Genomic DNA, 13,234 nt, shown 5'->3' with positions numbered 1-13,234 from the left:
CTTGTACACAAAATGTTTACCACAATCATGCATTGCATGTTTATGCAACTGACCTAAATATGGAGGTTGAACCAGGAAGTAGTAGAATGCAACGATACCAAAAACTCAGATAAATGACGATTTGAAAATATGTCCTTTTATAAAATGATCTGATGTGTACAGCATTTTTTATTCTATACAATTTGTTTTTCCTTTTAACTTAAAGTGCTTCTGCTTTCCTTGTTTAATAAAACTAAATTTAAAAAGTAGCCAGCCATGATCTAAGCATGTGCCAAAAAGGCATACATTTCCTTTGTCATTTAATGATTGAAGATGGCAGGGATATTTATATTTTTAAGCACTGGCCCCCTGCCCCTAAATCTGTTAGCCAAAGTTCAGTTTTGGTGGACCAAATGTACACTTTAACAACTTTAACAAAACAGCAAAGGCAATTTACTCTAGCTGAACACACTACTACCCCCCCCCTTAACTGTGACACTAATACATGAAAAGACATTAACAGAATGAAAATGTACAATATTGATTCATTATTGAAAAAACTCAAGTTGTGTGTAAACACACTTGCTCAAAGTCTCTTAAAGAAACCCAGTGTGGGAAAGATTGATGGATGAGCAAGCCAGAAGAGAGGAGCTCACCAGGCTCAAAACACACAAGCACTAGTTTTATTTGGACTAAGTAAAAAGTGAGAAATTGAACAGCCACTGTGCATTTAAACTCAAAATTAAAGTAACATGCTTTTTTCTTATGGCCAGGCAATGCAGACTATATGTATTTTTTTCACAGAAGCGATCTCCACATCTGCTATCACATCTGTATCTCTCTCACCCAAGTGAGGGAGCGGTACCGCAGCGTGTGTCTCAGAGCTGAAATTAGCGTTGATGTAAAAATGCAAATACATTAGCAAACGCACAGGCAATTAAGTGATATCCCCGCAGTTGTGGTCTTCAAATAAAATACAGAGTCCCCTTTGTCCGAGAACAAAATGCGGCCGATTCCGCGACGAGTACCACAACCTGCACCAACACGGCTCTGCCGCCTGGGAGGGCTCGCAGGCTGGGTTGAGACCGTAAACACAGACAGGGGAAGAGAGGAGGGCTAACTGGCACACATCAGCTTTAAAAGTCGATAGGGTATCCACAATCTCAACTTCAATTTCTTCATTGCGTCAAGCGCGTAGCTTTCATCTGCCATTTTCTCCTCGTCGATCTTCGTGAAGATGCCATGTTTCACTGCTTCGTTTGCACGCACAAGATGACGGGAGTCTGTCTTCTTAACCACTCTGATTGCGCTTTCTGCTGTTCAAACAATAACCATACACATTTTTAAGGATATAGACAAGGAGCGATAGTAAAACACAGCTATACTAGCGAAACAATAACCATGTAATATCGTTGTAGATTACGTCACTCCCACGACCGTATCAAGACATTTATTTTTGCAATATCCCAACATTTTCTTTATCGTTACATCCCGAGGAAGTAGCCTTGCAATATGTAATGCATTTTTGCTAAAACTAAATGTTTTAACTCACCAGTAAGTGGTTAAGATAATATGGATAAAATGCTGATTTGTTTACCATTTTTAATTGTGTGAGTTGTGTGTTGTTGAAAAGAATCATGATAGTGATGGGACCCTAAAAACATTATGTCCCCACAGGAAATAACTAAATGTTATTCTTCCCCCTTTACTTGATGTTACCTGAAGGTCTCTCTCAGAGCGAATAGAAACAGAGTTGTCCTCTAATAAACATACAAAACCAAGGTGCCCACACATCCAAACCAAGACCAATCGTTGCAATAGCATGACTAATACGAAACCAAGGCAGTGAATGGGTCAGTTGTAAATTTGAGAAAATAGCTGTTACGTCATTGATCAATGTGCTGCTGTGTCTGACAACATTGACCTCTGTTAATGGAAAGTGTATTGCTCTGTTTTTGAACTCAACAGGTCAGTATGGGCGTGTATTTAATCCCCAGTTAACTCATAGATACTAAAACAAAATAATATGTAGTTAACCTGTAAAGAGGAAATGTAGAGAGAGAGGCTCATGAGAGCGTCATGTGGAGAGAATAATGTCTGACCTCAGCTTTAGCTGTTTGAGCCTCTCTCCATAGCAACCAGCTGCAACCACAGAGCACAGACAGAGATTAGATCACTCACACACACACACACACACACACACACACACACACACACACACACACACACACACACACACACACACACACTCTCTCTCATATACACTCATTTTTATCATATACTACATACAGACACTCTCCATGCAAGGTCTACGTACTAACTGAATTTGTTGCACCTTTCTGTTGAGTTATGTCATGATCAAATTATTTACTGTGGCACACAACTAGGCCTGCACGATTCGGGGAAAAATATGAATCACGATTTTTTTAGCTTAGAATTGATATCACGTTTCTCTGCCACGATTTTTTTCTCACGACGTGTAATGTTTATTGCACACATGAACCATGACAAAACAAAACAAATTGGCAGTACCAAACATAGATTTGTTTTGGCACCTATAGCACATTGCGCATCACCACAAGCCTGTAAACATAGAGGCTTCAATGAATTAAGAAAATAAAGTACATACTGGCCATTTAAGTACAGTAGGCAGGGGCGCCGTATAGGGGGGAAAAGTTAGGATAATTCCAAGGGCCCATGACTGACCAAAAAATAGGTAAAAACTAATATAAAATTATTTAAACTATCATCATTCAGTATATATATTTCAAATGTAATAATAAAAGTAATGATCTCTTTGTTTGTACTTGTTTTTGGCAGTAAAAGTGAAATATCCCCATTGATCAAAAAGTAAACCGACCACCCCCCTGTATCTGCATGAAATGGTTTGGTCCTGCCTTAGAGCACTCAGTAACGGTGTTTAGTTGCAGTCAGTGGATGCGCCAGAACTACAGTGATCACAATGTTACCAAGTAACGTTAAATCAAAATCTGGTTTTCAAAAAAGGAAAGACAAAGGAAAGGGTGTCAAACTGTAACCCAGTTTTTCACCAAGAAAGGTGGGTAGCCTATAGTCTGTGAGTGGTATTAACCTGTTGGCTTAATGCCCATAGTGAAATAAGATAGCTAGCTACAGACTAGTGTTAGCCTACATTTAATCACCATTTAATCAGTGCAAGGAAACGTTTAGCACGATATTCATATTAAATCATTGTCCCTGCCCCTTTTAGCAGACTTAACAACAGATGAGTCAGCAGCACCCCAGTCTCCCCCTAACTCTGCCCCTCCCTGTCCCAGTGAAGAAGGTGAGCAACATTGTGTTCAATGACATGCCAGTTAGCATCATTGCAGGGAGTCTATGGGGATTTCTCTGTCTCTTTTTACCATTACAAAAAAGAAAATGAAATATTTATTAATGACAGAAATCCAAACACATTAATAACAATTCTTTTCTCACATCTCACTATCATCATTATGAAATAAAATAAAATAACGACAACCTACTGTCTGTACTGGATGCTGGACAGTTGGAAACAGTGAGTAGCTTACTTGAGCCTGCATGTAAGATACAGACAATATTAAAATAATCCAGTTTGATACGTTCATTTAGATTGAATTATGGAATGACATCTATAGATACAAACTTTATTATTCCCGTCATGAAGGGCAATTTATTTGAGAAGCTTACACACACACACACACACACACACACACACACACACACAAATCTTTCATTAATAATTATAATAATAATTAATAATAATAACAATAATTTGTTAAGAGAATTTTCCATTTTGTCAAATTTTACAATAAAAATACATTGAAACTGTAAAAGATGGCCTTCAGCACATTTTTTATGGTTGCTTTTAATCTTGCATCAAATAGTGAACTGCATACTAGACTTGCATGCATGTACAAATCACCAGCAGTAAATATTGTGCTAGTACTAGTATTGCACTACAAGAAGCAAGACAGTTGCAAGCCTTTAATTAGAGTTATACAAAACTTTTGATGGGACAGTTAGGTCCTAGAGATGTGGTGACAACAGCTGTGCAGAGGGGGCCCAATTAGATTTTTTGTCACGGGGCCCAAAATTCCTGGCGGCGCCCCTGACAGTAGGCTACCAAAACATATAACACATTGAACTAAATATGGCCCTGATTCAGGCTCTATCTGAACTCACTGAACATGTCTTTACGTAATTAAAACATGTTAATGTCAATGTCAAATGCTTTCAATAAATGAATTGAAGGAGAAAAAAAAGAAAATTCGAAGTCATTTAAAAAATCGTGAACAGGGGTGAATCGATATCGCGATTTTATAACGATTAATCGTGCAGGCCTACACACAACCCTGCCACCTGAATTATTGATAAGAAACAAATTCAGTTTAAAATAACTAAATGTGAACATCTGAATGGAAGTGGATCGGACATTTTGTTTTTTTCTTAGTTTTATCGCACCTTAGGGTACTATACAGTTCAATGCAGTGGATAGAAAGGTCATTATTCAGGACGCACGCATTTGTTTCATTTTCTCAAGAACTTTTTGCACATATAATCTCATGTACACATAATCTCACAGACACAAACCATCTCAGCTGTGAGTAATGTAAAAATGATGTAATGGTTTTTGTGGTCGCCGGGGAAACGATCCTTGAAATTGCAAAAAAAAAAAGTCCAAAATGAGTAGAGGAATGCTGCCATAAATATTGGAACAGTAAAGCATACGTTTCTGCTGCTGTGTATGTTTGTACTCACATTGTGGTCCTCCCTGCATGTGTGTGTGTGTGTGTTGCGCCTTGTGTATAGCTACACCTATAAAATACAATAATGGCTCATCATAATTTTAACCACACAGCACGGTCACCAGAAAACTCATTACCTTTGAATCAAAATGAGCTTTTTATACAGGGAAACAGATTTACTGTGAATTGGTTTATTGAAATAGCATTACCATCATACTATATTTCTTTGTGAAATAAGGCACTGTATTGGAGGTGTTTTAGAAGCTAGGAGATGAAAAGGTGAATAGGTTTCACTGGATGCACAAGACAAACTGTGGAAGGGGACAGAACACTTCTCTTCATCAAATGTGAGCTTCCCTGTTGTGACAGTTTTAAGATACTTGGGTCTGCATCTATTCATCTATCCATCTCTTTCTTCCTTTCCTCTATCCTTGTGTTTCTTCCCTGCCTTTGTTCCTCTATTTTTTACTTCTCCCACCATCTTAAGTTTCTCTATTCATACTGTATTTACAGTAGTATAAACATAATACAGCAACTTCAGCTAAAGTATCTCTTCTTTGATAGTTCACTGTTACTTTTCTCTATTCATTTCATTATGCTTTACACAATGTATAATACACTAATCATTCATTCATCAAATAGCTATTATTTAGAGTGTGTTTTTAATTTATTTGTGAAATTGCATACACCTTAGCAGTATTGCACATACGTTTACTTGTTTGCATTCTCTTTACCCTGTACATCTCTGGCACTCTGCACTTTGAAGACCAGCCTAGAGAAAAAATGAGAGAGAAAGGGAGATGATACATAAGAAGAGGGTTGAGAGGGTGAAATGCAGTGAGAGTAAGAGAGTGGTTTGGTAATGCACATCCTCCTCTTTTGTTATTTTTCCTCTGTGTGTCTTTCATAGCGAGGATCAGTGAAGTGGCAGGTGGATAAAGAGAACACCTGCTCTCTTCATCTCTCTCGGCTTCTCTCCCTCTCTGTGTGTTTGGCTCTTGTTCTCTCATCGCGCTCCCTCTCTCTTTTCTCAAGTCTCACCCATTTTGTCTCTCTCTCACCCCCACTTAATTTTTTGCAGTGATGCAGCCTGTCAAACATTTCGCGCAAAAAATAAAAAAGGAAACGCAAATGGATCTCAAGTGCTTTTGTGTGTATGTGTGTGTGTGTGTGTGTGTGTGTGTGTGTGTGTGTGTGTGTGTGTGTGTGTGTGTGTGTGTGTGTATTAGTGGGAGTGTTGGAGATCAGAGGCACAACAGCAGGAAAGGATAGAGGGCTGGTTGGCTGTTATTTTCCCTCTCATATTAATGCTATTCATTAGCCTTGTCTAATTAATTCAGTGCCTCCTCCTCCCTTAATTTTACTATATCTTGCTTCCAGACCTCCCGCACATTCTCCTTTCTTTTCCCTTTTTCTCCATGGCAGTCCACCTCTCTCTCTCTCTCTTTCTCTCTCTCTCTCTCTCTCGCTCTCGCTCTCGCTCACTCTCTCTCTCTCGCTCTCTCTATCTATCTCTATCTATCCATTTTTCCCTTTTCTTTCCCTTTTTACAACATATTATTTTTAACCATGCTAGTGGTTTGAATCTAGGGATGTCAATGTTGGTCAGTCAAACAACTATTTAAAGGATTGACATGACATTTTGTACTGACATTTTTGATCTGAAAAAGATGAATCCTACTGACCAATCTTTTTTCTTGCATCACCATCAGGTCCAAATTTTATTTCATGGCCACAAGTGAGATTATCCTTAGCTGTACTTTGTGTTTACTGCCAACTGGCAAATGGTAGCATTGCATAGCATGATACACATTTGCTGCCTGGTTATTTTGAGCATGTTAGCATGCTAATATTAGCATTTAGCTCCTGAAAATGTAATAATGTTTTTTACCACAATCTACACATTAATTTAATTTGCAGCTGTCAGCAGCTTTGCATGAAGTATGCATGCCGACAGTTTTTAGTCTATAGACTTAAAGCATGTTTATATTTAGTATGTACTGTAGTATGGAATTGGAACAACATTTAAGTCTCAGCTCTCTTTAGTTTTTCATTAAACTCCATCTCTTTACCTATCCACTGCCATTTTTTCATCCCTTGCTCTTTTCGTCTCTACTAATAACCTCTCTCTTTCTCTTCTCTCTCCATCCTCACTTTCCTACCCTTTCTCTCCATCCCTACCTTCCTCCCCCATATTCTTTCTTACTTTTCATAACTCCCTCTTCCATCTGTCCTCCTTCTGCCCTGGCTTTCCTTTATCTTGCAGTCCCTTTTGTCCTATTGTCTGGATTAAATTTGCTGAGCAACTATGAGGCAGCTTCAGCTTTGTGTGTGTGTTTGTATATGTATGGGTGTGTGTGTGGAGAGAGAGAGAGAGAGAGAGAGAGAGAGAGAGAGAGAGAGAGAGAGAAATAACTTGTTTTTGCACTTTGCATCTCTACCCTGTTGCCACCCCCATCATCAACCACCCTCTATGTGGAGTTTATCAGCATCTGTACTGCTATCAGTTCATGGGAGTTTAGAGATGGATGGATGGTCTAGAGAGAGAGAGAGAGAGGGAGACAAAATGAGCAGAGAGAGAGAGAGAGGGAGACAAAATGAGCAGAGAGAGAGAGAGAGAGAGAGAGAGAGAGAGAGAGAGAAACTAAGTTCAGACAAATTCACTTAGAAAAAACACGCAGGGAGAAGGTCAGGGGAGGATTAATGGCTGTGCTCTGATAGATAAACTAATCAAACAAACAAAGACTTCAACACACACATTAAAACACAGACAGAATGTAAAGCAGACACACGCTTGAATAATCCAAACGAGACGCAGACATTGAGAGATTGAAAGAGAGGAAGAACCCCATAGAGATGAATGGCACAAAAAAGTTTTGACAAGCATAAACACACACACACACACACACACACACACACACACACACACACACACACACACACAGAGCAGTCTGCAGTTTTGTTGACTTTAAATAGTGTCGGCATTCCCTTCTCTAAGGGCTTGGTTCGCAGACATGGATTAAGTCCTTGACAAAAAAGTATTTTTAGCACAATGAATGCATCCATGGAAAGCGATGTGTCAATCTAGGATAGCACTTTTTCAAAATGTTTCCCCAGGAGACACGTTTTCATTCTCAAGTTTTTGTTCTGGTCTCCGTACGTGTTTGCACACCACATGTGTTTGCGTGTGAGACCTTGCATACAATTCTGTTATCATGCTTTCTTTTTTTTTCTTCCTCTGTGTTATGGTCTCATTCTCACTTCCTCAATCCACGTCAGGTTTTATGTCTTGGGTATATGAGAAAGGATTCATCAGACGTTTTCACATTTGAATTGTGTGTTTTCCAGTAAATGCTAGATTCGTCCCTGGCTTGGTAATCATTATGCAGAGTGTCTTTGGAAGCAAACAGAACAGAAGTCAAAGCTGCCCTCATTTACTGTGACAGAACTTGTAGCTGTATTGCATTTTAGTGTACTAATATCTTGTTTTTCTCCCACTGATTGGATTTTGGTGTTGTGTATGTCTGTGTAGCCTGACTAGAACAGTGGAGCTCCTTGGAGAGGACAGTCCCCTGGGAATCCATGTGGTTCCTTACAGCTCATCACTCAGTGGACGGTGAGTTGTGTGCATTCAGACAAACACACACACATACAATAATGCATACACACAATAGAGATATAAGGCCTTTTTTCTTTTTGCCTTTAACCTAAAAGTCTTGTCTTACCAGCTACAGTATGTAGTTATATTCTCATAATCCTGTTCTGTATTTGTAAGGAATTCTGGACTCTGGTGCTACAGTGCAGAAATATCACACACACACACACACACACACACACACTGAAAAAAAGAAAAAAACACTGTCTGACCATGACAGTCAGACAGTGGATGGGGATTTTCTAAAGGAAAGCAGGATGAGCTTTTACGGCTGTTCACATGACTCACCTGACCCTGCCAATCGTCTCCTTAAATTCCTCACTCTCTTTCTTTCTTTTTTTTTTTTTCCCTTTTCTCTACTCCCTTTTTCCTCTCTACACCTCCTCCATCTCTTTCCAATAGTCTGCCAGTCTATACTACCATCTTACTGGCTGCCTGTAAATTTGAATTTGTCCCTTTATCATGTTTTCATCTACATGTCTGCTTGCCTTTATACAGTCAGGTCCATAAATATTGGGACATCGACACAATTCTAATCTTTTTGGCTCTATACACCACCACAATGGAGTTGAAATGAAACGAACAAGATGTGCTTTAACTGCAGACTTTCAGCTTTAATTTGAGGGTATTTACATCCAAATCAGGTGAACGGTGTAGGAATTACAACAGTTTGTATATGTGCCTCCCACTTTTTAAGGGACCAAAAGTAATGGGACAGATTAACAATCATAAATCAAACTTTCACTTTTTAATACTTGGTTGCAAATCCTTTGTATTCAATTACAGCCTGAAGTCTGGAAGGCATAGACATCACCAGACGCTGGGTTTCATCCCTGGTGATGCTCTGCCAGGCCTCTACTGCAACTGTCTTCAGTTCCTGCTTGTTCTTGGGGCATTTTTCCCTTCAGTTTTGTCTTCAGCAAGTGAAATGCATGCTCAATCGGATTCAGGTCAGGTGATTGACTTGGCCATTGCATAACATTCCACTTCTTTCCCTTAAAAAAACTCTTTGGTTGCTTTCGCAGTATGCTTTCGGGTCATTGTCCATCTGCACTGTGAAGCGCCGTCCAATGAGTTCTGAAGCATTTGGCTGAATATGAGCAGATAATATTGCCCAAACACTTTAGAATTCATCCTGCTGCTTTTGTCAGCAGTCACATCATCAATAAATACAAGAGAACCAGTTCCATTGGCAGCCATACATGCCCACGCCATGACACTACCACCACCATACTTCACTGATGAGGTGGTATGCTTTGGATCATGAGCAGTTCCTTTCCTTCTCCATACTCTTCTCTTCCCATCACTCTGGTACAAGTTGATCTTTGTCTCATCTGTCCATAGGATGTTGTTCCAGAAATGTGAAGGCTTTTTTAGATGTTGTTTGGCAAACTCTAATCTGGCCTTCCTGTTTTTTGAGGCTCACCAATGGTTTACATCTTGTAGTGAACCCTCTGTATTCACTCTGGTGAAGTCTTCTCTTGATTGTTGACTTTGACACACATACACCTACCTCCTGGAGAGTGTTCTTGATCTGGCCAACTGTTGTGAAGGGTGTTTTCTTCACCAGGGAAAGTATTCTTCGGTCATCTACCACAGTTGTTTTCCGTGGTCTTCCGGGTCTTTTTGGTGTTGCTGAGCTCACCGGGTGCGTTCTTTCTTTTTAAGAATGTTCCAAACAGTTGATTTGGCCACACCTAATGTTTTTGCTATCTTTCTGATGGGTTTGTTTAGATTTTTCAGCCTAATGATGGCTTGCTTCACTGATAGTGACAGCTCTTTGGATCTCATATTGAGAGTTGACAGTAACAGATTCCAAATGTAAATAGCACACTTGAAATGAACTCTGGACCTTTTATCTGCTCCTTGTAAATGGGATAATGACGGAATAACACACACCTGGCCATGGAACAGCTGAGCAGCCAATTGTCCCATTACTTTTGGTCCCTTAAAAAGTGGGAGGCACATATACAAACTGTTGTAATTCCTACACCGTTCACCTGATTTGGATGTAAATACCCTCAAATTAAAGCTGAAAGTCTGCAGTTAAAGCACATCTTGTTCTTTTCATTTCAACTCCATTGTGGTGGTGTATAGAGCCAAAAAGATTAGAATTGTGTCGATGTCCCAATATTTATGGACCTGACTGTATCTTAATTACTTGTGTGCTTGTTTGTCATGTTGTCTTTGTTACACTGAAAGAAATCCACAACGAGACACAAACAGATAGTTAGGGGGTGTAGATAGAAATATGCCTAAATAGACCATATGGACGGTCTCAGTGGATTACGCAATCAGACACATCAGTCCTCTGGGACACACACTGAAAGTCACTATAAGAAAGTGTGCTTGTATGTGTGTGCATGTGTGCAAGGTTTTAAAACTGTAGAAGTGAAGGGAAAATACATTAACCTCCCGTCCTCTCCACGCTCTCTCCTGTCAGGTCTCTTGGTCTGTACATCCGTGGAGTGGAGGAAGAGAGTCGCTCAAGAAAAGAGGGCTTGTTTCAAGAGGATGAGTGCATCGTCATGATCAACAACACCGACCTCATGGACAAGACATTCAGCCAGTAAGTGCAACACTGTTTGTGTTGTTGTGTTGGGTCTAAGAGGTCAAAATATGCCTCTGAGATTAGTTTAATATCTACAAAAGAAACAGAATGAATGTGGATGTCTTAACAATATTTGTAATATATCATATTACAACATAGAAGTCTCACATTTTGCTTTTCTGATACAATAAATATAAATACAGATACATGCTTTTGTAATCAGGAACAATATGTTCAATTAATGATTTTAGGTTAATGCAGGGATCTAGGTCCTATTTATTTAAAGGGTCAGTTCACCCAAGTAAGAAAAAAACAAACTTGCCGTCCGTTTAAATGTAGAGTTGAGATGGGGGGGGTATTTAGACAGGACAGCTGAAGACATAAAAGGGGAGAGAGAGGGGGAATGACATGCACCAAAGGGCCGCAGGTCGGAGTCAAACCCGGATGTGCTGCATTGAGAAGTAAACCTCTATATATGGGCACCTGCTCTACCAACTGAGCTATCTGGGTGCCCTTTAAAATCTAAATTTAAGTCTTAAATTACATGAAAGTAAAATAAATTCAGATTTCAGTGTGTCCCCTACATAACATTATCAGATGGAAAAAGTAGCCCTAAGTGTATACTGTATATGGTTAGATGCACTTCATGTCAAACCTTTTAAATTCTGGTTTCCCTGCTGTCTTTGCCTCTGTGTGTCTTGTTTCCCTTTCCATTGTCAGAGGGCTTGCAGTGTATCACTGTTGCACTGCCATCACAGAGAACAGCAAAAAGACACTTGGCAGATGTTTGGAGAGCGTTGCTTACAAATCCACCCATGTGTGCGTCTATTAGAGCCGACCTTTGTGTGTCTGCTCGTTCCACCTCCTTCCTCTAAGGAAAGATTTGTTTAACATTCATTCGAGACCAGATGTTTCACAGTAGAGTTTGCTTACTGTAACACTGAAGCACCTAAAAAGAAGTACATTAACGTGAGAGTATGTTAGGATGTAACAATGATTACAGAGCATTAAAATGGAGAAAAAAAAGACACACTGTAAAAACGATTGCCACAGATTACAAGGACTGATGTGGATGTTATAATGATTACAGCACATTACAATTTCAATACAGTCTACACAATAGTCCTTGTCCAGCGTTCAGTGTGGTAATAAGCTTATATGAGGTATTTTATGCTGTACTGTAGGTAAATGGATTATCACCGGAGGGGTTTGCACCTATTGTTCAAAGACAGGTGTATAGTCCCAAGTGCACTCACTCACAAACACCAAACCCAAGACGCACGCACGCACGCACGCACGCGTACACACACACACACACACACACACACACACACACACACACACACACACACACACACACACACACACACACACACACTGCCAGTATTGTGCTGTCATGGCAGGTGTATTGAGATGTGTAGCTTGGTTCAGTGAAGTATGTGTAAGTAGGCCACTGAAAGTCCACTGATCCCTATGAGTACCACACGCACACACACACACACACACACACACACACACACACACACGCTCACACACGTTCACACTTCTATTGTCCCAACTTGGCAGCTGTATTGAGGTAGCCTGCTTGATTAGAATATCTCTTTAACACAAATGTGCCTGCACACATTGTCCAATCAGGAACAATAATGATATCATCTGTGCACAATGGTCCCTATACACACATCAACACACACAGCTTTCGTATCTAGTTTCATTGTACTGTATTGTAGTCTTTTTTCAATGAAAATCACTACAAGTGTCATTCAGCAAGGTGTGACATCAGCACTTGCTTAGACAGCCTAGTGTGTTTAATGGTTAAAGTATGCAAATCCTGTATGAATAGAATTTGGAAGAAATGACCACCCATTTGAAAACACACACAAAAATGTGCAGTAGATATATTTGACATATACCTGTATAAGTTGATTTTCTGGAGTGATTCTTTGATTTAGTTGGAAACTTCCCCACAATGCAATTTTATCACCAGATTTATCTGGCGCGTCTGTTATGGCCACTGCTTGCGTTTTTGACAGTGGGATTACATACAAAGTCAGTACAAAGACGCAAATGCACAAATTCAGAGTGTGGCGTAAATGTGTCTATTGTTGTATTGAAAGAGCAGCTACAATGTTAGCATAGCCCTGACCGACCTGAACTTAATTCAGAAAACAAGCATTTTAAAAGTTGTTTGCTTGTCGTCGTGTAATGAGTAGCACGTGAGGTGCAATTAAACACAAATGATTCCGATATTATCTCGCGATCAAACTGACACGATCAAAGCGATGCAAATATTGCCTCTGCCTC

At 39.7% G+C, this 13,234-nt stretch overlaps 1 protein-coding gene across 8 annotated transcripts in view; it reads left to right on the top strand.

Annotated features, from left to right (window-relative positions):
• LOC144525055 (partitioning defective 3 homolog B-like) overlaps window positions 1-13,234 on the top strand; it is a 238,559-nt gene that overhangs the window by 84,122 nt on the left and 141,203 nt on the right. For all 8 annotated transcript variants that reach the window (XM_078261533.1, XM_078261531.1, XM_078261530.1 and 5 more), the window contains exons 6-7: window positions 8,257-8,340; window positions 10,823-10,948. In XM_078261533.1, the coding sequence (XP_078117659.1) occupies window positions 8,257-8,340; window positions 10,823-10,948 (210 nt within the window). The remainder of the gene's footprint in view (window positions 1-8,256; window positions 8,341-10,822; window positions 10,949-13,234) is intronic.

This window comes from Sander vitreus, chromosome 11 (assembly GCF_031162955.1).
Source record: "Sander vitreus isolate 19-12246 chromosome 11, sanVit1, whole genome shotgun sequence".
NCBI lineage: Eukaryota > Metazoa > Chordata > Actinopteri > Perciformes > Percidae > Sander > Sander vitreus.
This window is presented reverse-complemented; position numbering and strand designations above follow the sequence as displayed.